This window comes from Xenopus laevis, chromosome 9_10L (genome assembly GCF_017654675.1).
Source record: "Xenopus laevis strain J_2021 chromosome 9_10L, Xenopus_laevis_v10.1, whole genome shotgun sequence".
Classification (NCBI taxonomy): domain Eukaryota; kingdom Metazoa; phylum Chordata; class Amphibia; order Anura; family Pipidae; genus Xenopus; species Xenopus laevis.
The window spans coordinates 7334104-7361990 of NC_054387.1; the positions used below are offsets into that span (position 1 = coordinate 7334104).

General features: G+C 44.4%; 2 protein-coding genes across 2 annotated transcripts; one reads left to right on the forward strand and one right to left on the reverse strand.

Moving 5' to 3' along the window:
• The first annotated feature begins 880 nt into the window (after positions 1–880).
• On the forward strand, positions 881–14973 carry smarcd2.L (SWI/SNF related, matrix associated, actin dependent regulator of chromatin, subfamily d, member 2 L homeolog). The gene is made up of 14 exons (XM_041576826.1): positions 881–1153; positions 2321–2436; positions 9244–9428; positions 9509–9551; positions 9666–9788; positions 10857–10976; positions 11606–11701; positions 11792–11893; positions 12007–12168; positions 12346–12443; positions 12549–12684; positions 12779–12901; positions 14536–14637; positions 14728–14973. Exons 2-14 carry the CDS (start codon positions 2335–2337, stop codon positions 14779–14781), a joined length of 1446 nt encoding a protein of 481 aa, XP_041432760.1. The 5' UTR covers positions 881–1153; positions 2321–2334; the 3' UTR covers positions 14782–14973.
• A 1907-nt stretch (positions 14974–16880) lies between these two features.
• On the reverse strand, positions 16881–27797 carry psmc5.L (proteasome 26S subunit, ATPase 5 L homeolog). Its single transcript, NM_001092013.1, is given in 12 exon segments — positions 16881–17235; positions 18206–18292; positions 21127–21237; positions 22142–22240; positions 22337–22527; positions 22921–23047; positions 24239–24469; positions 24580–24636; positions 24730–24827; positions 25697–25766; positions 25923–25994; positions 27690–27797. Coding segments are annotated over 12 exon segments (1248 nt in total). The 5' UTR covers positions 27741–27797; the 3' UTR covers positions 16881–17181.
• Between the last annotated feature and the right edge of the window lie 90 nt (positions 27798–27887).

The following is a 27887-nucleotide window of genomic DNA, read 5'->3' on the forward strand; positions in this document are numbered from 1 at the left end:
GGGGCTGGCAGAGAGGAAGGGTGCGGGTAGGAAATGGTGAAAGAGAGACGTTTAGGTGGGAGACGACTGGCAGAATGAGAGTGGGTTTAGGTGGGTGAGGTCAGGTACAGGTGATGGATACAGGTAGGAAGGGCACATAGAGATGGTGGACATTTGTAGGAAAGGGCAGGAAAGGGTGGTAACTGGGAGGAAATGGGCAGGCGAAGAGGAAGAGCAGGCAGAGAAGGTTGGCATAGACAGGGGAGGGCAGGCTGAGGATGAATATAGTTAGGGAAGGGCATACAAAGAGGGTAGGTATAGATATAATAAGAAACAAAGAGACTACGGGTACAGATACGAGTAGGCAAAAGAGGTGGGAAGAAGGATGAAAGGGCAGGCAGAGAAGTTGGCACAGGCAGACAGAGTAAGTACAGTAAGGAACTGGCAGATTCAGCAGGTACAGGTAGGAGGAGGGCAGAGAGACGATGGGCACAGGTAGACAAGGTGTAGCTAGGGGAGGGGTGTCAGAAAGAGGGTGTGTATAGGTAGGGTTGGGTGGCACTGATGGGAATAGGCAGAGACAAAAGAGCAGGGTGAGAGGGGGGCACAGTTACACAGGGAGTGGCCAGGTAGGAGTGACCAGACAGCCAGAGTGGGTACAGGTAGGAGAGGGCGGGGACAGAGAGGTGGGGGCGGGTCAGGTAGGAGAGGGCGGGGACAGAGAGGTGGGGGCGGGTCAGGTAGGAGAGGGCGGGGACAGAGAGGTGGGGGCGGGTCAGGTAGGAGAGGGCGGGGACAGAGAGGTGGGGCGGGTCAGGTAGGAGAGGGCGGGGACAGGTAGGGGAGAGTTGGCGGAGACGAAAGAGAAGGGGCAGATGACGGGAGGAGGGAAGAGAAGCGGAGGAGGAGGAGGGGAGACAGTGGGAGGGCAGAGATGAGAAAAGGAGGTTTGTTGCTCAGTGGAAGTGATGACACCAACAGAAAAACCTTCCAATAACTTCCTATGAGCCGCCCGACATCAGCAGCAGGAGGAGGGAGAGGAGGGTCCGGCTGAGCTCGGCTTGTGTCCCGGGAGGGAGAGTCGGGGGATCGCGGCGCATTGGGAGAAGCAGCTGAACCGGCTCAGTGACACGGGGAGACTCTGATCTGCGCCGGATCCACTGGGAATAACCGGGTCAGTAGCGCTGGGGGGTCGCGGCTTTGTGCTGCACTTACACGCGGGTTATACTGGACTTATACTACTGATAGTGATATAATAATAGTGATATAATAATAGTGATACAATAATAGTGATATAATAATAGTGATATAATAATAGTGATACAATAATAGTGATACAATAATAGTGATATAATAATAGTGATATAATAATAGTGATACAATAATAGTGATATAATAATAGTGATACACAGCACGGATTTACTAGACTTGTACAATTGAGTTCAGGATTATTTATTTCTAGTCTCACACTGGAGCCAGAAGAGCTAACACTCACTAACACACTGACTCCTCAATATTCACTCATAGTGTAAAAGTGCCCAGTCTGGACTCACAGGCTACACAATATCCTCACACAGCACAAGGCTACACAATATAGTCACACAGCAGAAGGCTACACAATATAGTCACACAGCACAAGGCTACACAATACAAGCACCAATCTCAGCACAAGGCTACACAGCTTGTACAGTATAATATAGTGAATAAAGTTCCCCCTATTGTAAAATATAAGGATATTATAAGTCACCGAGGAGTATAATATACAGGTCATGGAACTCTGAGGTTACTTCTAATATCTCATATTTTCCAACAAGTTGCACTTTATTTATTATTATACACAGTTTTAGTGAGTCATGTGACAAAAATGACATCACTACTCACCGTTTATAACTGATGACATCACTAGTCACCGTTTATAAGGATATAATTTATAGGATATTCTTTTGTGTATTATATATATAATAATATAATTCAGGAGCTGCTCAGTATATAAAGGTGGCCATACACATAGATATCCGCTCGTTTGGCGATGTCGCCAAACGAGCCGATCTCTCCCCGATATGCCCACCATATGGGCAATATCGGGCTGATCCAATCGTGGGCCCTAGGGCCCACGATCGGATCCTAACAGTGGCTTTAGGGGCGCTCGGATCGCGGGACCGACTTTCGGCCAGATCTCAATCGGGGAAGCCCGTCGGGGGGGGCCCCATACACGGGCCAATAAACTGCCTACTCGGTCTGTCTCCAGCTTTTATCTGCCCTTGTATGGCCACCTTTAGATTCAGTATATAAGATTTAGTATATAAGATTCAGTATATTAAGTGCCTTTGTATATTCACAGAATTCCTTCACTCCATGACGTCTCGGGGGGGATTGCCTCTTCCACCTGGGAGCCCAATGAACATGATGCGGGGCCCAAACCCTGGAGTCTACAGACCCCCCATGGGGCCCTACCAGGTAACCATCTCCAGTACAAACTATTGTGATTTTCTCTCTTTCTGTTTCCCTGTGCCAGATGCACCTCTACATCATGTGCATGTGGTTAATTGTTGGCTCTGTGAACTGCCTGACTATCACATGTCCCTTTGTAACATGTGACTTGTAGGATCCAATTTGCATGGATTTCATTTAGGCCCTCGCAGCCAAAGACTTGCACTTGCAACCTGACGACTGTTCTAACTAAAATGCGACTACTGAATCCCTTGCAGTTCCAAATTCAATCAGTAACGCTAAATGCTGAGTTGCTTTACTTGTGTAGCACACCAGAACCCCACCTGCGATTTATAGATCGTTATCGGAAGCAACTGGCATCCGAAACTGCCACGTTTAGCTTAAGTGGCCTATTGAGTGCCACCGCTGTTGTACAATGTGCAGCTCAGTGGACTCTCCCAGAATTTGGTGAAGTCGTTGGTGTGAATGAGACTGAGGATAGTTAGTTTCACTTTTAGGCAATATCGTGAAAAACGAGACTTTGTGACATCATCATGCCACAAATCAGTGCACGTCGTTATGGTTCCAGGGGGGCAGGATGAGAGTATGAGTTAAAAGGCCATGATACCCAGGATTGTAATACAATAATAGTAATCATGCTTTAATTACCTTGGAGCATCAGTTGATTTGAACTAATTCTCTTTTTATGGTGTAATCTGGTATAATTCACTGCTTTTTAATGTCAAACATGTTTATACTGGATGGTATGGTCCATTCTGGTAGCGTTGACTGCCTATCAATGTTGTTCATGTTGGTACAGTTCACGACCGATGGTATGGTCCATTCTGGTAGTGTTGTGCATGTTGGTACAGTTCACCAGCAAATGGTATGGTCCATTCTGGTAGCGTTGGCTGCCTATCAATGTTGTGCATGTTGGTACAGTTCACGACCGATGGTATGGTCCATTCTGGTAGTGTTGTGCATGTTGGTACAGTTCACCAGCAGATGATATGGTCCATTCTGGTAGCGTTGACTGCCTATCAATGCTGTGCATGTTGGTACAGTTTACCAGCAGATGGTATGGTCCATTCTGGTAGCGTTGACTGCCTATCAATGCTGTGCATGTTGGTACAGTTCACCAGCAGATGGTATGGTCCATTCTGGTAGCGTTGACTGTCTTTCAATGCTGTGCATGTTGGTACAGTTCACCACTAGATGGTATGGTCCATTCTGGTAAAATTCACAGCTTATCAACATGGTACATGTTGGTATGGTCCATTCTGGTAGCGTTGACTGTCTTTCAATGCTGTGCGTGTTTGTACAGTTCACCAGCAGATGGTATGGTCCATTCTAGTAGCATTGACTGCCTTTCAATGCTGTGCATGTTGGTACAGTTCACCACTAGATGGTATGGTCCATTCTGGTAACATTCACAGCTTATCAACATGGCACATAGTTGACCACAGTTGGTATGGTCCATTCTGGTAGAGTTCACTGCCTATGAATGTGGTACGCTCAGGTCTAGTTCAAGTCCAATAGAGTTTACTACATTCCAGTAGAAGTCACTGGGTGTCAATGTGGTGTATTCAGTGTTTACCACTGGTAGATGTGGTGCACCCGAGTACAGTAACTCACTGGTAGATGTTCTAGACCAAACTTTTTTTTACCTGTGAGCTACACTCAAATGTAAACTGATTTGAGGAGCAATATAAGCATGAAACCTGGTCCTGGGGGGTCCCCAATAGCATTAACAGACAACAGGAGACTCTGTTGGGCAGTACACCTGGTTTTTATGCACCAAAACTTGCCTCCAAGCCTGGAATTGAAACATAAACTCCTGCTTTGAGGCCACTGGGAGCAACATCCAAGGGGTTGGGGTGCGACATGTTGCTCATGAGCCACTGGTTGGGGATCACTGGTCTAGACTGTAGTAGAGCTCAAGGCCTGTCAATGTGATGTGCTCCATTAGGGTGAAGGCACTACAAGTTGCAGCTATTTTGTAGCTGTGACAAGTAGCTGATACAGGTATGGGATCCGTTATCTGTTTTTCAGAAAGCTCCAGATTATGAAAAGGCCGTCTCCCATAGACTCCATTTTATCCAAATAATCCAAATGTATAAAAAATGATTTCCTTTTTCTCTGTAATAATAAAACTGTAGCCCCCATAGACTGTGGCTACCAAGTCCTGTGGTTTAATTGCCCTTATTGATCTCTACTTCCAACTTCAAATGGAATGGCCTGTGTGATTGTAAATTCCAGGTCCCTCTGAGACACATTCAGTTACTTTGTGATTGGCCAGGTTTTCTCAGTCTCGTTTAATTGCAGCCCTTTAATCTCATTTTAAGTTAAAGATCTGCAGGGACCTATTAACGAGGGATAAGGAGTGCCCAATCGTTAAAGGGATACTGTCATGGGGAAAAAAAATGTTTTTTTCAAAACACATCAGTTAATAGTGCTGCGCCAGCAGAATTCTGCACTGAAATCCGTTTCTCAAAAGAACAAACACATTTTTTTTATTTAATCTTAAAATCTGACATGGGGCTAGACATATTGTCAGTTTCCCAGCTGCCCCAAGTCACGTGACTTGTGCTCTGATAAACTTCAATCACTCTTTTACTGCTGTACTGCAAGTTGGAGGGATATCACCCCCTTGGTTGCTTAGCCAAGTATCGGGGTGCAGTCAAAGATCTGACCTGTTTGATGTTCTTGCTGCTACTTCTCACATTCAGACTTCTCTGTGGCTCCTTCCTCCCTCGCTTTTCTGTTGTTCTTATTTTCCTGTCTTTACTCTTTCAGCCTCCCCCATTTATCTCGCTCTGTTTACTGCTGTCGCTGCCAAAACCACAATCTGTACGGCTCCCTGCAGCAGGGATTAAAATGGACCCAACAAGCCAACGGCTAGCTATTCCAGGAACGACGGCCAATTGGCCGCTAAACCGCCTAACAGGAAGTTAAAAGGGGGGGGGAGCAAACCCAAAAATAAAATGTTGCCTAATAGAATTCTAAACAACTTTCCAGTTCTGTTAATCTGCTACACTGTTTCAGGAGTCGGAAAACCGACAGTGCAAAGAATAGAAAGGGACAGGTAGATGCTGCCACTGTATTGTAATTGCTATGGAAAGTCGTATTGGACGGTCCTCTGGTTCTCACTCTAGAAATAGTGTAGCAGAAGTCGGTAATTTTCCAGTTCTGTTAATCCGCTACATTGTTTTAGGAGTCAGAACCAACAGTGCAGAGAATAGAAAGGGACAGATAGATGCTGCCACTGTATTGTAATTGCTATGGAAAGCCGTATTTGGACTGTCCTCTGGTTCTCACTCTTAAAATAGTGTAGCAGAGGTTGGTTATTTTCCAGTTCTGTTAATCCGCTACATTGTTTCAGGAGTCAGAACCAACAGTGCAAAGAATAGAAAGGGACAGATAGATGCTGCCACTGTATTGTAATTGCTATGTAAAGCCGTATTTGGACTGTCCTCTGGTTCTCACTCTTAAAATAGTGTAGCAGAGGTTGGTTATTTTCCAGTTCTGTTAATCCGCTACATTGTTTCAGGAGTCAGAACCAACAGTGCAAAGAATAGAAAGGGACAGATAGATGCTGCCACTGTATTGTAATTGCTATGTAAAGCCGTATTTGGACTGTCCTCTGGTTCTCACTCTTAAAATAGTGTAGCAGAGATTGGTTATTTTCCAGTTCTGTTAATCCGCTACATTGTTTCAGGAGTCAGAACCAACAGTGCAAAGAATAGAAAGGGACAGATAGATGCTGCCACTGTATTGTAATTGCTATGGAAAGCCGTATTGGACTGTCCTCTGGTTCTCACTTTTGAAATAGTGTAGCAGAAGTCGGTTATTTTCCAGTTGTTTTAATCCGCTACATTGTTTCAGGAGTCAGAACCAACAGTGCAGAGGGTAGAAAGGGACAGAGAGATTCTGCCACTAAATTTCTTTTTATCATACAGTGGCTGCCCCCTCTCCTATGGCCCCTGATTAACTTTCTCTTCTGACCCCTGTGACCCACTTCGGACTGATCAAATGACAGTTTGGGTGGGACGAGGCAGGACAGAGTTGCTGGAGTATGAAGTTACCAAAATACGCCGTCAGTTTCTCTTTTCTTTGTGAAGAGCAGACTTGTGTGTTTGCAGTCATGCTCCGCAGCACTCCCACGTTGGTAAAATTGAAGCAACTGCCGTTTCCCAGCATGCACCACTCCAGCTCAGAGGAGGAAACTGGTCTTTCAGGCTGGGGCAGGTAGTAACACGGCGCACCTGGAGGGGGAGGGATTAAGGTGGAGGGGATACGAGAGGGAGGCAGAGAGAGTGAATAAGCAGAAGAAATGTGCAAAGGGGGAGGTGAATGGGAAATCTCTGTACAAACAGTGGAGACGATTTTGCACAGCTTAGTAAATCATGCCCCACTATTCACAATGACTGTCAGTGCACAATGAAACTACAACTCCCAGTAAGCGCTAGACAGGAATTACAGTATAAAGGTTCAGTCTCGGTGTGCTCAAAAATTCATTGTCTCTGCTTGGTAAATGCCCAACTGGCAATTTAATCCTATTGAGGAGACTGCCAACTGGCTATTCCCCTCTGAATAATACAGTGTTCCTTTTACAATCCGGATATAATAACCATTTCTATAGATCGGGTTTCTTGGAGAATTAGAATTGCTGCCATACAAGTGCCACCTTATTCTTACTCCCCTGATTAAATCACTATTTCTCACTACTATACCTGCTATTCCATAGCCCTAATCCCCTCCCAGAGACTATTATCCACTGTTACTATAGACACATCTCTCCCTACTATACCTGCTATCCCACAGTCACACTCCCTTCCCAGAGACTATTATCCACTGTTACTATAGACACCATCTCTCCCTACTATACCTGCTATCCCACAGTCACACTCCCTTCCCAGAGACTATTATCCACTGTTACTATAGGCACCATCTCTCCCTACTATACCTGCTATCCCACAGTCACACTCCCTTCCCAGAGACTATTATCCACTGTTACTATAGACACCATCTCTCCCTACTATACCTGCTATCCCACAGTCACACTCCCTTCCCAGAGACTATTATCCACTGTTACTATAGACACCATCTCTCCCTACTATACCTGCTATCCCACAGTCACAATCCCTTCCCAGAGACTATTATCCACTGTTACTATAGACACCATCTCTCCCTACTATACCTGCTATCCCACAGTCACACTCCCTTCCCAGAGACTATTATCCCACTGTTACTATAGGCACCATCTCTCCCTACTATACCTGCTATCCCACAGTCACACTCCCTTCCCAGAGACTATTATCCACTGTTACTATAGACACCATCTCTCCCTACTATACCTGCTATCCCACAGTCACACTCCCTTCCCAGAGACTATTATCCACTGTTACTATAGACACCATCTCTCCCTACTATACCTGCTATCCCACAGTCACAATCCCTTCCCAGAGACTATTATCCACTGTTACTATAGGCACCATCTCTCCCTACTATACCTGCTATCCCACAGTCACACTCCCTTCCCAGAGACTATTATCCACTGTTACTATAGACACCATCTCTCCCTACTATACCTGCTATCCCACAGTCACACTCCCTTCCCAGAGACTATTATCCACTGTTACTATAGACACCATCTCTCCCTACTATATCTGCTATCCCACAGTCACACTCCCTTCCCAGAGACTATTATCCACTGTTACTATAGACACCATCTCTCCCTACTATACCTGCTATCCCACAGTCACACTCCCTTCCCAGAGACTATAATCCACTGTTACTATAGACACCATCTCTCCCTACTATACCTGCTATCCCACAGTCACAATCCCTTCCCAGAGACTATTATCCACTGTTACTATAGACACCATCTCTCCCTACTATACCTGCTATCCCACAGTCACAATCCCTTCCCAGAGACTATTATCCACTGTTACTATAGACACCATCTCTCCCTACTATACCTGCTATCCCACAGTCACACTCCCTTCCCAGAGACTATTATCCCACTGTTACTATAGGCACCATCTCTCCCTACTATACCTGCTATCCCACAGTCACACTCCCTTCCCAGAGACTATTATCCACTGTTACTATAGGCACCATCTCTCCCTACTATACCTGCTATCCCACAGTCACACTCCCTTCCCAGAGACTATTATCCACTGTTACTATAGACACCATCTCTCCCTACTATACCTGCTATCCCACAGTCACACTCCCTTCCCAGAGACTATTATCCACTGTTACTATAGACACCATCTCTCCCTACTATATCTGCTATCCCACAGTCACACTCCCTTCCCAGAGACTATTATCCACTGTTACTATAGACACCATCTCTCCCTACTATACCTGCTATCCCACAGTCACACTCCCTTCCCAGAGACTATAATCCACTGTTACTATAGACACCATCTCTCCCTACTATACCTGCTATCCCACAGTCACACTCCCTTCCCAGAGACTATTATTCCCATTGTTATTACAGTCACCATCTTGAACTCTTCTTTTGTTTAAAAAAAAGGAGGGGTGTTATATTCCCCCTGTGTAGACCGATGTTTAGTTGGTCATGAGTAATTGGGCACTGTCCATTTTGAGGGATTTGTTGTATTACATGGGAGTATAAAGAACAACCGCATGGATATAATACCGGTCCTGCCTGTCTGGATAAATATATTCATATCTATAGGATACACATCTGTTTACAGCAATTTAGCTTTACAGTATGTGATTGGGTAGAATTACAGAAAGGTTAATAATCCTCTACAATCCTATTCCCCATGATATTCATGCTCCCAATTTGCTTCTTCCCAGAGACCAGGAATGCTTCCAGGCGCCCGAATGCCAATGGCCGGCATGCATATGGGCTCCCCCATGCTTCCTCCGTACGGTGGGGGTTCTCCCATGAGACCTGCCATGAATCCAATGATTATGGAGCCGTTTAGGAAGAGACTGCTCACCCCACCGGGACACCCCCATGGCATGAGCCAGCGTAGAGGGTAAGTCGCTATTGGTTCAAAGTCTGTATTATCTTCATTCAATAGAATATGTCCAGTGTGTGATATTTCCTTTTTTGCAGAGTGAAGCGAAGAAAGATGGCCGACAAGATCTTGCCCCAGAGGGTAGGTTTCCATTTAGTTTTTTTTTTCGTCTGGTTTCTTCCGATGCACCTCCACTCCAACGTGTGCCCATGTCTTCTAGGCTGTGTTCCCCTACTCTTCTTTGTCTCTATCTAGATCCGTGAACTGGTGCCGGAGTCTCAGGCCTACATGGACCTCTTGGCATTTGAGAGGAAGCTGGATCAGACTATAGCGAGGAAGAGGATGGAGATTCAGGAGGCCATCAAGAAGCCCCTCACGGTATGGATTCTGCCCAGCGCAGGCGTAGAGACACGGGGTAATGGAGGCAGATAAATAGGGCTGGAGGTGGGAAGGATTGGGTGCGAAAAAAAAACTAAATGTAAAGGCAAAAAAACTAGATCCAATTTTTACTTTCTTTAATGAAAAAGAAACCTATCTCCAATATTTAATTAAAAAATGTGTACTGTTTTTATAAGCAACCTGACTGTATGCAGTGAAATTCTCCCTTCACTTACTGCTGTGGATAGGAATTGTCAGACGGTCCCTAACTGCTCTGCAGGGAAACAATCATACTTGAACAGCAGGGGGAGCCCCCACCTTACTTCCCAGCCCTGCAGAACTCAAGCAGCTTTGTTTGTTTCCCTGTAGAGCAGTCGGTGACTGTGTAGAGATTTGTATTGGATTTTATTTTCCCTTTACATCCCCTTTAAAGTTTCCAACTCCAGCTGCAGGGACAAAGATCAGGGAGCCAGATTTAAACAGATAAACTGGGATTCTATTTGGAGGATTATTTTGCTGCAGCCACTGGTTCTGCAGAGTTGGAGAAAGTTTCTATTAAACAATACAAAAACTTTCCACATTAGATTACATGACAACACAGGACCCAGTGCAGTCTGTATATTCTGATTATTAATCAGTCTTGTTGTATCGGCTTCTGGCAGATATTATTTGACTTGGGCTGTTTTGATCATTTATGAGGATCCCTAAGCAGCCCAGACCACACTGAGCATGTGCACAGTCTTGGTCTTGCAAAGATGTATAACAAAGTTACAAGATGGTGACCCCCCTGTGGCCAACTTTGAAAGCATAAATCATTTGTTTAATTAGGCTTGTGGTGCAGTAAGTTTATGTTTAGTATACAAAATACACCATTTCTAGCCTTATTCTATTTTAGAATTTACTTCCCCTTTAATGCCACTTCTTTCCCTTTAATTACTTTTTACATTCTAGCTGGAACCCTAGTTGGCTTGAATAGCCTGAATATCTGTAATTACAAAGCTTGTTTCCTCCTCGTTAACACAATGTGTCGCAGATAATATAGCAAGCTCGTGTGTTCTGTCTTTACAGCAAAAGCGCAAGCTGAGGATTTACATCTCCAACACGTTCACTCCAGCCAAGCCCGACGGGGAAGAGGCGGAAAGAGTCAGCTCTTGGGAGCTCCGAGTGGAAGGGAAGCTTCTGGAAGACGTGAGTCTGAGCTGCCCTTGTGCAGATGAATCACTGCTGTTAGAATTAGTGTTACCGCTATTGGCAATACAGATAGGCATGAGTCCTCTGATGTCTATTTATTAAATATGTATCAAACTTCCTGTTTTCAGCTTAAACCTCCAGGGCTAGGGCTTGAGCATGCTCAGTTTGCTCCTCCATCCCACCTCTCCCTCCTCACTCTCTGCTGTAATCTGAGCCCAGAGCTATGAGTGAGCAGGGAGAGACTCAGGCAGGAAGTGATGTGACACCAAGCTAATATGGCAGCTGCTATCCTAAACAAACAGAGCTTCTAGAGGGTTTTACTCCAGTATGGTAAAGCATTCTGCAGAATAAATATAGTGTTATAGCTTGCACTATTGTGGCTAAAGCACTGCGTATCTTGACAGCGCTATATAAATAAATGATGATGATGATGATGAATCTATTGGTATTTGGTAGCTTTCCCTCTCCTTCAAAAAAACTACAACTCCCGACAACCCAGTACAGATGCTGAGTACATTTCTTTCCAGAACCCTGATCTAGAGTAGGATGACAGCTGATTGGGGAGATTTCGACCAATGCTCAAATCAAATTATTTCCTGAACACTTGACTTCTTGTTAACCAACAGCCCAGCAAACTGAAGAGGAAGTTCTCCTCCTTCTTCAAGAGTCTGGTCATTGAGCTGGATAAGGACCTGTATGGGCCGGACAATCATCTGGTGGAGGTGAGAAGAAACAAAACCATTGGAAAGCCATTAGACTGTGACTGGCATGGACATGTAGGGGTTAATGCCTTTTTATTTATTTTTTTTCAGTGGCACAGGATGGCGACCACGCAGGAGACGGATGGATTTCAGGTGAAGCGCCCTGGAGATGTGAATGTGAAGTGCACCTTGCTCTTGATGCTAGACCACCAGGTGAGGAGCTTGGCCTGGAAGCTGACTGAAGGACTTGCCCTATAGGTGAAATAGTGATCATGCTTCTCTGGCAGCTACTTCCAATGCTTTACACTCTTTATCCTTGTTTGCAGCCCCCTCAATATAAGTTGGACCCTCGTCTCGCACGGCTGCTGGGTGTTCACACTCAGACCCGGGCCAACATCATGCAGGCCCTCTGGCTCTACATCAAGGCCAATAAACTGCAGGACAGCCACGAGAAGGAGCACATCAACTGCAACCGCTACTTCAGACAGGTAGGACTTGACACAACATTACTCCATGCCATTGGATAACCCTGGTAACTACTGCAACTGCCCTGCATCCATCACAATTTTTATTTTATGACTCCAAAGAGCAGATCATCCAAGCTTCCCTTTACCCACTACTTGGGTCTCCCCAACCAGTAATGTCTCCATGTTCTTCGACCATAGATTTTCAACTGCTTGCGCATGAAGTTCTCCGACCTACCCATGAAGTTGGCGAGTTTGTTGCAGCACCCAGACCCCATCATAATTAATCATTCCATCAGGTAAGTGTTTCTTCTTCTTTCCCATCCTTAGATCCAGAGTACTCATACCTTTGTCATGAGTTTGACCTACATCATAACCTACATCCCATCTCCTTTTCCTTTTAGTGTGGACCCCAATGACCAGAAGAAGACTGCTTGTTACGATATAGAAGTTGAGGTCGACGACCCTCTGAAGGTGCAGATGAGCAGTTTTCTCGCTTCCACCACCAACCAGCAAGAGATTGCCAACCTGGATTCCAAGGTACGTCTCCAAGCGTTGGCCACGAAGTTGTCCTGCAGCAGAAGACAAGGTTGGCTTGGGTCACAGGAGTTTGATTTTGTTTCTTTTCCTTCAGATCCATGAGACCATTGAGTCCATCAATCAGCTGAAGACGCAGAGAGATTTCATGTTGAGCTTCAGCAATGACCCCCAAGACTTTATTCAGGACTGGCTGAAATCCCAAAGCAGGGACCTCAAGGTGATTTGCGTTTCGCTTCTGTGTCTGTGCGTTTACAGGTTAGATTTAGGGGTATTATTAAGTTCAAGTTCTAAGCCAATTAGAAATGAAGCATCTGCTCTCTAGGAGTAACACTAATGGAACAACAGCTCTTTAAGGGGCAGATTTATTAAGGTTCGAATTGGAAATTCGAATTTTTTTATGGTCAAGATTGTCAAATTCAACAAGGGAGTTATTCAAATTCGATTCGTTTTTTTTTTTTTTTTAAAAAATTAGAATCTCGAGATTTATCATACTCTGGCTCTTTAAGAACTCGAATTCGACTATTTGCCACCTAAAACCTGCCGGATTTCTTTTTAAGTCAGTGGGAGGGTCAATTTGAAGTTGTTTGCAGCCTTCCTCACATTCGAGTTTTTTTTTTTCAGAGAAAAAACTCGAATTGAGTTTTTAAAATTCAAATCAAATTTGATTCCAGTTTTCAGGTCGATTTTAATAAACCCGAGTTTAAAAAATTCGATTTTAGTATAACTTATGGTCGAATTTCGAATTTATGGGAGTCTTTAAAAACTCACATGAATTAGAAATTCGACCTTTGATCAATGTGCCTCTAAATTAGGGATGCACTGAATTTACTATTTTGGATTCAGCCGAACTCCAGAATCCTTCACGAAAGATTTGGCCGAAAACGAAACCAAATCCTAGTTTGCATATGCAAATTAGTGGTCGGAAGGGGAAAACACGTTTTACTTCCTTGTTTTATGACAGTCACGCGATTTCCCTTCCCACTCCTAATTTGCATATGCAAATTTGGTTCGGCCGGGCACAAGGATTGGGCCGAATCCTGCTGAAAAAGGTTGAATACTGGCCAAATCCTAGATTCGGTGCATCCCTATTCTAAATGTCAGATATTTTCCCTCACTGTGAAATATTACTAATTTGTTTGTGCAGAGACGCGCGCTGCTATTTCGGGAGATTAGTCGCCTGGCAACAAATCTATTCTTCTTCGGGCATCTAATCTCCCCGAACTGCCTTCCCGCCGGCTAGAACGTAAATCGCCGACGAGGTGTCACTCTGAACGCTTCGTTTTCCGAAGTCGTCTGAAGTTTAGGAAGCGATCAGATTTACATTCTAGCTGCCAGGAAGGCAGTTGGGGAATTTAGTCGCCCGAAGAAGCGATTTGTCGCTGGCTGACTAATCTCCTCCCGAAATAGTAGCGTGTCTCTGCCCTAAGGGGATGTCTGCCTTCAAATGAACCTTTAGTATGCTCTAGAGAGGGGTATTCTGAGCCTGACCATTTGCAATTGGTTTTTATTTTATATCTACGGTTTTTGTTATTTAGCAGCTCTCCAGTCTGCAATATCAGCCATCGGGTTGCTAAGGCCCAAATCACCCTAGCAACCATGCATTGATTTTAAATAAGAGACTGGAATATGAATGAGAGGCCTGAATAGAAGAGTAATAAAAAAGTAGCAATAACTACAGTAGTAGCCTTACAGAGCATTTGTTTTTTTTAGATGGGGTCGGTGACTCCCACTTGAAAGCTGGAAAGAGTCAGAAGGCGGCAAATAACTCAAAAATGACCAATTGAAAAGTTGCTTAGAATTAGCCATTCCAGACTAAAAGTTAATGTAAAGGTCGTTGGTGTTTTTCTCTAGATCATGACGGACACATTGGGAAATCCCGAGGAGGAGAGACACACGGAGTTCTATCAGCAGCCGTGGGCCCAGGAGGCAGTGGGGAGACACATCTTCTTTAAGGTGGGCACTTGGCTGACCCCCGTGTGGGTAACTTTAGCATCTGTATCATCCAATCCGACTAACCCGCTCCATGTTATGTCCCTGTTACAGGTGCAGCAACGGCGGCAAGAACTGGAGCAGGTTTTGGGGCTCCGTCTCACCTAATCCTATGCCAGGACCAGTCACCTGTACATTCCACATTGTTTGTTTATTTCCCCCTCTGCCCTTTATTAGCGACTCCATCTCTTTAGGGACGTTGTCATTTCTCAGGTACGACATTCCAAGTCAACTCCCTATGTTTTAAATCACTGATCCCCCTTTTTTTTTTTTTAGCCTTCCTCCAATCATAATCCATGACCCTTAAAGGGATACTGTCATGGGAAAAAAAATTTTTTTTCAAAATGAATCAGTTAATAGTGCTGCTCCAGCAGAATTCTGCACTGAAATCCATTTCTCAAAAGAGCAAACAGTTTTTTTTATATTCAATTTTGAAATCTGACATGGGGCTAGACATATTGTCAATTTCCCAGCTGCCCCATGTCATGTGACTTGTGCTCTGATAAACTTCAATCACTCTTTACTGCTGTACTGCAAGTTGGAGTGATTATCACTCCCTCCCTTCCCCCCCCCAGCAGCCAAAAAAAAAGAACAATGGGAAGGTAACAAGATAACAGCTGCCTGGTAGATCTAAGAACACTCAATAGTAAAAACCCATGTCCCACTGAGACACATTCAGTTACATTGAGAAGGAAGAACAGCAGCCTGCCAGAAAGCATTTCTCTCCTAAAGTGCAGGCACAAGTCACATGACATGGGGCAGCTGGGAAATTGACAATATGTCTAGCCCCATGTCAGATTTCAAAATTGAATATAAAAAAAATCTGTTTGCTCTTTTGAGAAATGGATTTCAGTGCAGAATTCTGCTGGAGCAGCACTATTAACGGATTCATTTTGCAAAAAAATTTTTTCCCATGACAGTATCCCTTTAAAGGACAAGTTAAGCCTTGAATTCCCTGCTGAGGAGCATGGACTAAATCTGTCAGTGCTCAGAATACCCCTTGCTCCATGCCATCTTATTGATTGAGAACTCAGGAATCTCCCTCCTCCAATCGCCCCAACCAGTCTCCTTTCGGCGTGAATGTAAATCACTAGTGGGCTTCTACCAATCAGATACTCTTGTTCTTCTATGTTAACGTGTGTATTTGCACTATAGGTTTCAGAGGTGGGTGTCTGCTTTTCTTAGCGGTTTTTCTGCCCAGGAGGGGTAAGGAACTGCTTCAGCCAAAAGGGTTCCTATATCTTTGTGCATGCTACATATATATATATATATATTTAAAGTGACTTTGCACTAGTTGATATCACCAGCAGCAACGATCTTTCTGCTTGGTTATAGCCTATAACCAGTCCGTATATATGGAATGACCCCCTTTTGGGGTTGCTGTGAATGTTTTTCAGGGGCAGCCTATAGCCATATGCTTTTGTTTCCTCAGGGCAATTTTCCTTTTTATCTATGCAGAAAAATCCTGGTTTAGGACCAAATTCACATAATCGGCGCCACTCTGCGTGCATTTTAGTGGGGTTTAAAAGGGCAAGTAACTTCAGTAAACGAAAATACGCATTCGTACACAGTGTTTTTCTAAGGTTCTGCTGAAGACGATGCCTAATTTGCCAATAAATGGGTTGGAGCAAGTGTTACTTGTCCTTTAATGCAATTAAGAATGTGTTTTTGTTAGGGATGCACCGAATCCAGGATTCGGTTCGAGATTCGGCTTTTTTTTTTTAGCAGGATTCGAATTCGTCCGAATCCTTCTGCCCGGCTGAACCGATTCCTAATTTGCATATACAAATTAGGAGCAGGGAGGTAAATCGCATGACTTTTTAATCACAAAACAAGGAAGTTAAAATGTTTCCCCCCGATTTGGTTCAGTATTTGGCCAAATCTTTCACAGAGGATTCGGAGCATCCCTAGTTTTTGTAGATGTTCTACTGTTTCTATTTGCTTGTTCAGATTTTATTATTGGAGAGCAGATTATTGCCAAACTACCCGATATCTGATACTGGGAGTTGTAGTTGTGCAGCACCTAAAGAGTCACAAGCTCCCCCCGCAATATGCATTTTAATCACACACAAGCCATGATTATATTTGTAAGCTGTTTACAGACACAGAGCTTGGGGATCTGGGGCTGAATGTACTTCTTTACTTAATGTTTTTTTTTTTGTCGGCACAAATTTTTCATAATAAAACACGTTTTTTCAAGTTCGAGGTTTTTTTTTTGGATGTATTTATTTTATAGGAGATCACATACACGTCAGTTACAAAACCAAAATCCCGCTGTACTAAATGCCCAATGGAGTCGTCTTAATTTCTACGCAATTTGTGGCCTAGAATAATAGGCTTCAGGGGAGCTTCCAGCTTGTGGCTTTCCATTAGCAAAAAAAACAATGGAAGATCTGTAGATTATAGGAATTGGGGATGCGTCTTATGCTGGGTTTTAATGAGCTGCGATCCCACAGGAGAACAGACTGACATTGCTGAGAGCAAAGAGACTGGAGAACACAAAACAAATCACTTCCACAGCTTCTTAATGGACATGTTCTTCTCACTGTCTTTCTGCATCACCTGGTAGAAGAAAGGAAAGATAAGGCATGTGTTAAATGCAAACCTCTGATTTAAAAATGTTTTAAAGGAGAACTAAAGCTTAACCAAAGAAGTGGCTAGAAATGCTGTACATGATGTTTTGTGCTTCTGTACCAGCCCAAGGCAACCACAGCCCTTTAGCAGTAAAGATCTGTGTCTCCAAAGATGCCCCAGTAGCTCCCCATCTTCTTTTCTGCCAATTCACTGCACATGCTCTGTGCTGCTGTCACTTACTGAGCTTAGGGACCCACTCACAATATACAGTACACATAGAATAGGTATGTCACAATATAAGGCTGATTAGTAATTAATACACATAATTACTACATGGCAGCACAGAAACCAGTGCAATTAGCATCAGCATTTAATAATCAGCAAACCTGTAGCATCAGCTTATATTACAGGGAAGCTCATTTTCTGCTGGATAATTAGTGACGAGCCCTAAGCTTAGCTTCTCAACAGCCAATCAGAGCCCACTGAGCATGTGAGTGTCACAGACACTTTCTAAGATGGTGACCCCCTGTGACAAGTTTGAAGTCCTGGATCATTGCTGCTATTGACAAGCTCAAACTTTAGCCTCGTGCAATAAATTCACTCTATAAAATATGACATTTTAGCCATATGCTTCTTTAGGGTTTTAGTTCTCCTTTAAACTCTGATCTCAATGGAGAGAATCTACAAAACGACTAGAATTAAATGGCTGTAAGAAATAACGGCACATTGGGGAATTGTCAAGTGCCAATAACCAGGGTCGGATTGGATATTGAGACCTGCCTGAATACAAGAGGTCGCTGCAGGAAGTTTAGTGCAGGGACGGTAGGGCCCACAAGAGCCGAGGGCCACTGGGGTTTTTTCCGGGTGCCCCCCCAGCCCAGTACGACCCTAACTTCAGACTTAGCCTGAACCCAAATTCAGAGAGAGAATATTTCCACGGTAAATCTGTGAATCTTACCTTTGCCACAGCCATTTCAAAGTCCTCTTGTGTGACGTGCACCCGCCTCTCACGGAGGGCATACATTCCCGCTTCTGTGCACACCCCCTGCACATAAAAATAACACATTCTGATTAACGGGAGGGGACAAGAGGGGTAACAAAATAGCAGAAGCCTCTGCAGGAGGGAGAGTTACAGTTGTACTAGACTAAAGTGCAAGAAATGCAACAAAATAGCAGAAGGTAGAGTTACAGTTTTACATGAACTAAAGGGCTAAAAGATGTGTTTTGTACAGACATTCCCACATCTGGACCACAGAGATCACAATCAAAGCAAGGAGAGAGGGTGGGTCTCAATGTGGCAGCTCCACATTGCACGCCTCCATCTGCAGTACATTAATCTGCTATTTATAAGCCCCATTGCTGGCTCACAGTAGGACACGTCACAAGCAGCTCTTGAAACGGTGCCGGAGCTTTCTTGCACTGTAGTTGCCAATTGTTTGTACTGCTGTTTTATTTACAATGTGTATTGTAGCAGTAAAACCTTGGTCACAAAGCAAATAGCTGCTTAAATAGACTATTATTTACAAATAAACCATTCCTCAACGAATAGAGAGACATTACTGTGCTTATAATAAATGTAATGACAGTACCGGCAAAGCATGCACAATAGAACGGTGAAGCCTGCGTTGGCAATACGAGTTCTATTCTTTTGTACTTCGAGCCATGTTACTAAATGAATCACGGGATTCACATAGGTGGTCAGTTAACAATATCAAAAACATGTTGCCCACTACACGAGAATAAAATCTCATTATTGATACAACACTTGCAAAATTTGCGGGACCATCGAAGAAGTCGCACATCTATCCTATTTGGGCAACGCAAGCAGATCTGGCAAAAAGACTTTCGGTTCATGGTGCGTCTCAGTAAGAATGATGTATGAGGATCCGCGCAAACGAAAGGGGACACAGGCAGCGAAAATCTATTTAAACCTGCTTCCGACACGCACCGGGTACTTATGCTCCTGAAGAAGACGAGGAAACGCGTTGGGCGGCATAGGAGGACAGTGGGTGACTAGCTCCCACTCGCTGCCCACAGAAACAGATGAAATTGAAGTCCTGAAGCACCGAAAAGACCAGGAGTTACAAAAACAGGCGAAAATGAAGCCCTGAAGCGGCGAAAAGACCCGAAGTCATGGAAACAGCCGCAATTGAAATTGAAGTCTTGAAGTGGTGAAAAGACCAGAAGCCACAGAAACAGCCGAAATTGAAGTCCTGAAGCGGCGAAAAGACCCGAAGTCAAGGAAACACCGGAAATTGAAGTCATGAAGTGGCGAGAAGACCCGAAGCCACAGAAACAGCCGAAATTGAAGTCCTGAAGCGGCGAAAAGACCCGTAGTCACGGAAACACCAGAAATTGAAGTCCTGAAGCACCGAAAAGACCCGAAGTCACGAAAACAGCCAAAACTGAAGTTCTGAAGTGGCGAAAACACCCAAAGTCACGAAAATAGCCGAAATTGAAGTCCTGAACCGCTAAAAAGTCCTAAAGTCACGGAAACAGACGAAATTGAAGTCCTGAAGCGGCGAAAAGACCCGAAGTCACGGAAACAGCCGAAATTGACAGGTGGACGATGGGTGACTAGCCCCCACTCGCTCCCCACGTTGATAGGTAGCGTTCACGGGGGAACAAACGGAAGGGAGGGAAAGGGTGTTATTGGCGTCCTTGATCTGCTACAACACGGTGGCCGTAATATAATTATAATTTGTTTTCCACCAGCAATCAAGATATTTGGTGCATATGAACCCCCCATTAATTTCCTATAAAAACAGGGGTTAGTAGCACGACTGGGGAAAACATGGAAGGGAGGGTTAAATTTAGGGGATGCACCGAATCCACTATTTTGGATTCGGTTCGGCCAGGCAGAAGGATTCGGGCAAATCCGAATCCTGCTGAAAAAGGCCGAATCCCGAACTGAATGCTGGATTGGGTGCATCTCTAGTTAAATTATTAAACATCCTGGATAGGTTACCAGCTATTTAACGCACTAATTGGGACTTACTCTGATTACTTTCGTTAATATACACCGCCGATCCACTCTATGTACTTTTATTAATTGTTGGTTTTATGGAAACGGTCCAGCACTACATGTATGGCTTTACAGTAGCGAGTCTTTTGTATTTGGCAGCGTGTTTTTAGTGGTTGTTAATAAAGGTTATTTTTTACTACACTGAGGGGCCGATTCACTAACTTCGAGTGAAGGATTCGAAGTAAAAAAACTTTGAATTTCGAAGTTTTTTTTTGGGCTACTTCGACCATCGAATGGGCTACTTCGACCACGACTTCGAATCGAAGGATTCGAAGTAAAAATCGTTCGACTAATCGACCATTCGATAGTCGAAGTACTGTCTCTTTAAAAAAAACTTCGACCCCCTAGTTCTCCATCTAAAAGCTACCGAAGTCAATGTTAGCCTATGGGGAAGGTCCCCATAGGCTTGGCTAACTTTTTTTGATTGAAGGATATTCCTTCGATCGTTGGATTTAAATCCTTCGAATCGTTCGATTCGAAGGATTTAATCGTTCGATCGAAGGAATTATCCTTTGATCGTTCGATCGTACTATCTGCGCTAAATCCTTCGAAGGATTTCAATTCCTAGTCGGATTAATTAACCCTCGATATTCGACCCCCCTGAATGTACCCATTGCCTGAACTGGTTAACTAGAAGTGCACTAAGAAGGGGGAAGTGATTGAAACATTGTATCCCACTGTTGTTTCGATTATTACTGTGCTTCCAGAACATTTCCTGTCTGCATTAATTAGCTTTATGCATGCAAGTGGGAGCTGCCATACTTGACTGATAGATTTCTGCCTTTTCTCGAGCAAATGTTCAGCCAGGAATCTCGATTTTTCTGCATCCAAAACTCAGGCCGAATGGGTCTCACCTTTACTTCAGCCCCGGACGCTCCAGGCATCAGTTCTGCTATTTTGCGCAGGTTGATCCCACGCGTCAAGTTCATTTTTCTTGAGTGAATCTTCAAAATGTCCAGACGGGCCTGAGGGAGTGAAAGATCCAAATTATTTGGGAATAAGTGAAGCAAAAAGGTGTGAAATTGGACACCATGTTGTAAAGGATTAATGGGATACAGTGAAAGGAAGGCAATGCGGGTATTTGACCTTTAAAATAAAGTGTTTTAGAGAGTGCCAGTCTTAGCAACTTTTTTCAGCTTCATTTTTTTTTTTTTGGTTATAGTTTAATTATTTGCCTTCCTCTTCAGCTTTCAAATGGGGGGTCACTGACCCCAGCAGCTGTAAACAACTACCGAGTCTACAAATTAATTGCTGCTGTTACTTTTTAATACTAATCTTCTATTCAGGCCCTCTCCTATTCATATTCCAATCAACAGTTAAACAAACCACTGCCTGATCGCTAGGGTAAATTGACCCTAGCAACCACATAACTGCCGAATTTCCAAACTAAAGTGCTAATGAACAAAAAGCTAAATAATTAGAAAAAAAACAGGCAAATATTAAGACCGATTGCAGTTTGTCACAGAATATCACTGTCTACATCAGACAAGACAAGTTAATTCAAAGGTGAACAACTCTTCTGTCTCAGACTTCCTGTTTTCAGCTGAAACCTTCAGGGCTAGGGCTTGAGCATGCTCAGTTTGTTCCTCTGGCCTTCCCTGCTGTAATTTGAGCCCAAAGTTTTGAGTGAGCAGGGAGAGACACAAACAGGAAGTGGTCACACCAAGCTAATATGGCAGCTGCTGTTTTAAACAGAGAGTTTCTAGAGCTGTTTAGGTATGGTGAAGCATTCTACAGAATAAACATAAGTGTAATAGCTTGCAGCATTGTGGCTAATCTATTGGCAATAAATTGCTGTGTTAGCTTTCCTTCTCCTTTAAGTACAAACACATAGTAAACGGAACATATAGTGAAAGCAGGTGGCATTACCTCTTCATTAGGAGGTGGGAATTCTATCTTCCGGTCAATGCGACCTGGGCGCAGCAAAGCAGAGTCCAATATATCAATCCTGTTAGTTGCCATGATTACCTGAATATAAAAGAATGTTACAAAAGTCAGACCCATTGAAAGAAGGGAGTGCTGACCATTCTAGCACTGTCTCCAATGTAAAATGACTCCTCGTACCTTTATGTTCTTTGTTGCCTCAAATCCATCCAGTTGGTTCAGCAGCTCAAGCATTGTGCGCTGGACCTCACTGTCTCCTCCCGAGCCCCCCTCGAGCCGCGACGACCCAATCGAATCAATTTCGTCCATAAAGATAATGGAGGGAGCATGTTCTCGAGCCATAACAAACAGTTCACGCACCATACGAGCACCTGTATGAGTGGCACTGTTAGAGCTTGATCTGTACACCAAAGATTTTATCCTTCCGTGTTGCCAAATATAAAATTATTAGAAGGGTGGGGTCTTGTTCATTCCAAACACTGCTAATCCGCTGATCCAAATCAACAGCCATCTTGTTAGACAAGAGCCTGTTGTGTTAATTACTTCCAGTCATCCTTTTGCCATTATTGGGCTTTAGACAAAGGCAGCCAAGATATCAGACTTACAAACCTATACCTATTTTGATCTACAACTACCAGCATCCTCAGCGAGATATGTTTTGGGTTGACTGCTAAATGACGGGTTGGAGGTTTAATTCTTATTAAAAAGTCCAGCATAGATACAAAAACCACCACACAAATAGCATGGCTATTCCTAGTACCCACCTTCCCCGATGAACTTCTGCACCAGTTCGGATCCAGACACTCGTATAAATGTACAGTCTGTGTGATGGGCCACAGCACGAGCCAAAAGTGTCTTTCCCGTGCCAGGAGGTCCGTACAACAACACGCCCTGAGGAAATAAAACCAGTTTAGTGTAGATTAGTATCATTTTGAAAGAGAAATCTCTCTTAACTTTTTATATGCAAACATGCCCTCCATCTATAAGCCACGAGGCCCTTTGTTTAAGTTATAGGAGAACTAAAGCCTAACTAAAGTAGTAGCTAGAAATGTTGTACATTATGTTTTGTGCTTCTGTATCAGCCCAAGGCAAAAAAAAGCCCTTTAGCAGTAAAGATCTGTGTCTCCAAAGATGCCCCAGTAGCTCCCCATCTTCTTTTCTGCTGATTCACTGCACATGCTCTGTGCTGCTGTCACTTACTGAGCTTAGGGAGCCACTCACAATATACAGTACACATAGAATAGAAATGTCACAATATAAGGCTGATTAGTAATTAATACACATAATTACTACATGGCAGCACAGAAACCAGTGCAATTAGCATCAGAATTGAATAATCAGCAAACCTGTAGCATCAGCTTATATTACAGGGGAAGCTCATTTTCTGCTTAATAATTTGTGAAGTTGAGTACTGCAGCGGGTCGGGTACCCACGGGTTACCCGCAAAAAAAGCGGGCACCCTGCGGAATGAGGGGAGGATTTTCAGGTGCGGTATACCCGCGGGTCTCATCTAAATTTCTTATCTAAATATGTAATATTGTCTATATTTTACTCCTTTTAAAGTTTTACAAAACTTGTGTCTGTCCCCACCCACTTTTGATGATGTCACTTCCGGTTTGCAGCACCACTTCCTGTTTGATGGTGGTCGGCGGGTTGTGGATCGGGTTACAGAAAAGGCAGTTCTGGGTCCGGGGTTGGGTAGCGGATCAAAGTGGGTAGTTATGCGGGTTGCAGGTTTGGGTCTTAAGAAAGGACTCTAAAGACCCCCTAAGCCACTGAGCATGTGAGTGTCACAGACACTTTCCAAGATGGTGACCCCCTATGACAAGTTTGAAGTCCTGGATCATTGCTGCTATTGACAAGCTGAAACTTTAGCCTCGTGCAATAAGTTCACTATATAAAATATGCCATTTTTAGCCACATTTATTTTTAGGGTTTAGTTCTCCCTTAAAGCACTTGTTTTTTTATGGACTGCCCCACACCAATAATATTTTTGTTTGGTTCCCTTGCACCCTTAGCCAAATTATCTCAGTGCCCCTTTGCCTGTTACCACAGTATACAATTGGTTTGTTATTTGCATACCTTGGGCTGCGCGATACCCAAGGCTTCAAAGAGCTCTGGGTGTTTCACAGGCAGTTCAATGACCTCCTTGATTTCCTTTATCTGTTTATCCAAGCCACCAATCATCTCGTACGTGGAGTCTGGAACTTTCTCCACCATCATCAGAGACACTAAGGGGTCCACCTTGTTGGGCAGGATCTTATGCAGCGTGTAACTGTCATTGCGCAGAGCAACTCGACAGTTTGGTGTGACCTAAGGGAAGTCGGCAACAATGATGCGTTTACATTAAAACCCCGAAGAAACAATCCGGTATTCTTGAATATTGAAATATATACAAGTAATGGTATACTCAAAATACTTACATCATTGATGTCAATATTCTTATCAACATCGACAACGAATTTCCCTTCGGGGTGAACCTAACCGAAAGAGAAAACGTTGGTCATCTGCCTTCTATGCTTATAATTAATCTACATATTAATCTACATATTGGAAATGTTAATTCCACTCACCTTGACCAATACTTTCTTCTTGTCCATAGCTCTGACCACTTCCCCTACGTATGATCCCTGCTCTTGAAGCAGCTGCAGCTCCTCCCTCAGTAGCCGCACTGATTCAAAAATTCGAATGTGAGCCAACCCCATTCATACTTACACCAATGCACAATATTAATCAGTTAATTACAGGCTAGAAGTGCTATGCAGTGGTGATTGAAAGTTTGTGAACCCTTTTGAATTGTCAACATTTCTGCATAAATATGACAAAACACGGTGCATTTTTCACGCAATTCCTAAAACTAGATCATAAGAACAAGCTAAAAACATCACGCAACGTTTAAAAAAACACGGTCCTCCTGCTGTCGAGGGGACATCATTTTTTTTCCTGATGGTACAACAGGGTTCTCTGAAATCTCCCGGAGTATTACACGCCATGCACTTGGTTTGATCGTTGTTGGTTGACTACTCCTGGGGAAGGTTACCAATGATGCTGAGTTTTTAAGAAGAGTCCACACACTTTAAAAAAAATAGCTTTATTACCTTTTCCAGCCTGGCGATCATTAATCACTATTTTTCAGGGGTCTTCAGAAATCTCTTTTGTTCGAGCATGTGTTGTCAGTTCGCACTTGGAAAGTGACGATTGAGATTTCTGTTCATTAAATAAAGTAGAGCCTCCCACACTCGCATCTGATTATCATACCGTTGACCTAAACACGGAAATCTATAACTTCCCCTTTAAATGAATGGAAAACCCTAGAGGGTCCGCACACACAAATATGCAACGGTGGATCGTTTTCTTTTCCTCAGTAAATATATGAACAGGTATAACATTGATTCTTTGGTTTCTACTGTAGAACTTGTGTGAAAACAGAAGAACATTTTAGGTCTTACATATGCAGAAATATTGGTTCACAAACCTTCAAGCGTATGTTCAGTTTCCATATCTATCAGCTCATCCAACCAAATGAAGGAATCACCATACCTTTAGCGTTCAGTTCATTCCTCTGTGCTTGCAGACGCCTGAGATTCTGACTCTTATCATTAACAACAAGCTGGGGAGAAAAGACAGGACTATCAGCTATGGATAACTGGATGTGTCTGTGTGATTAACACTGCAGTAACACAGGTTGTGTGCCCGGTGGTTACACAAAGCAGCACACAAGCTGCACACAAGCAGATACAGCACAGATTGTGGATGTAAAAAGTACCTGCAGGTCTTCAATCTTGGATGAGTAATACTGCCGCAGGCCAATGCCTCCACGGGACTCGTCCATCTCCATCTGTGCAGGAAGGAAAGGGCAGAATGTGGTCAGAATGGGGGACCAGGCTCAGCATATTGTTGTCTCAGACATCAAAAACTATTTAAACAAGGCAATAGCCACCTCCTAACTAACAAGGGAAATGCAATATAATACAGGTAAGAAAATGAATACTGTAAATAGATGAGAGTGGTCAGGTGTCAATCACTCTTTGCCTTTGTTTGTGTAAGGTATAGTATATTGCTGCTGGGGGTACAGGGGTCATTGGGATGCTAAGGGAGGGGTCTCCTGACCTGCTGGGAGATGAGGGAAGGAGGTCCCCGAGATCCTCATCATTTATTTGTATAGCATCAGCAAAGTACTTAGCACTTAGTAACAAACAAGGATCTTCCAAACAAGGGTTTACGGGGACCCTGAGTTGTTTTGAGGTGAGGGAAGGGGTCCCTGAGATTCTGGGAGGTAAGGGTAGGTGGTTCCCGAGATGCTTTGAGGTGAGGGCAGGGGTTCCTTGAATTGTTTTGAGGTGAGGGAAGGGGGGTCCCCAAGATGTTTTGAGGTGAGGGCAGGGGTTCCTTGAGTTGGTTTGAGGTGAGGGAAGGGTGGTCCCTGAGATACTGGGAGGTGAGGGCAGGGGGTCCCTGAGATACTGGGAGGTGAGGGCAGGGGGTCCATGAGATACTGGGAGGTGAGGGCAGGGGGTCCCTGAGATACTGGGCGGTGAGGGCAGGGGGTCCCTGTGTTGGTTTGAGGTGAGGGAAGGGGGTCCCCAAGATGCTGTGAGGTGATGGAAGGGGGTCCCTGAGTTGTTTTGAGGTGAGGGAAGGGGTCCCTGAGATACTGGGAGGTGAGGGCAGGTGGTCCCCGAGATGCTTTGAGGTGAGGGAAGGGGGTCCCTGAGTTGGTTTGAGGTGAGGGAAGGGGTCCCTGAGATACTGGGAGGTGAGGGCAGGTGGTCCCCGAGATGCTTTGAGGTGAGGGAAGGGAGTCCCTGAGTTGGTTTGAGGTGAGGGAAGGGGGTCCCTGAGTTGGTTTGAGGTGAGGGAAGGGGGTCCCTGAGTTGGTTTGAGGTGAGGGAAGGGGGTCCCCAAGATGCTTTGAGGTGATGGAAGGGGGTCCCCGAGATGCTTTGAGGTGAGGAAAGGGGGGTCCCTGAATTGTTTTGAGGTGAGGGAAGGGGGGTCCCTGAGATACTGGGAGGTGAGGCAGGGGGTCCCTGAGATGCTTTGAGGTGAGGGAAGGGGGTCCCTGAGTTGTTTTGAGGTGAGGGAAGGGGGGGTCCCTGAATTGTTTTGAGGTGAGGAAAGGGGGGGTCCCTGAGATACTGGGAGGTGAGGGCAGGGGGTCCCCGAGATACTATGAGGTGAGAGAAGGGGGTCCCTGAAATACTTTGAGGTGAGGGAAGGGGGTCCCTGAAATACTGGGAAGGGAGAATAGTAAAATCCATGTGATTCTGGGGGATGTGATGTATATGGGGGGGGGCCTTGGAAAGAGGATGTGGAAACAAACCTACAGGCGAAGTAGGAAAGATATCAGAAGAGAAGGTAGGACAGACAGAAGACAGGACAGTAAGGGGCTGGGAGTGATTATGGGGGAGCAGTGAATGTTTCAGCTCAGGATTCAGACACAGGTGTCAGACACGGGTACAAATACAAAAGGAAGTCCCGCGCACACAGAGAAGAGCCGCATTAATCCCGAGTTCTCCTCTGTCCCCGGTACCTGCTCCATTCCATCCGCCGCTGCAGCTTTGTATTCTCCCGGCGGAGCCATTCTTCGCTTCACCGTGACTCAGGACCGGAAGCGACCCAAGCGACTCTCAGATTCAGGAAGTGACGTAACCAGCTGTGTCGCAGCCTGTCACGGGGTTGCTATTGTGTCACCGAGGAACTGAGCAGCGCCCTCTGGTTGTTGGAGTGT

What these genes read in the sequence shown, in the direction of transcription:
- smarcd2.L (XM_041576826.1), top strand. Translation starts at nt 2,335, where the DNA reads ATGACGTCTCGGGGGGGATTGCCTCTTCCACCTGGGAGCCCAATGAAC. An exon ending in ACAAGATCTTGCCCCAGAGG is followed by an intron (nt 9,552 to 9,665) that starts GTAGGTTTCCAT and finishes GTCTCTATCTAG; the next exon opens with ATCCGTGAACTGGTGCCGGA. An exon ending in GCAACCGCTACTTCAGACAG is followed by an intron (nt 12,169 to 12,345) that starts GTAGGACTTGAC and finishes CTTCGACCATAG; the next exon opens with ATTTTCAACTGCTTGCGCAT.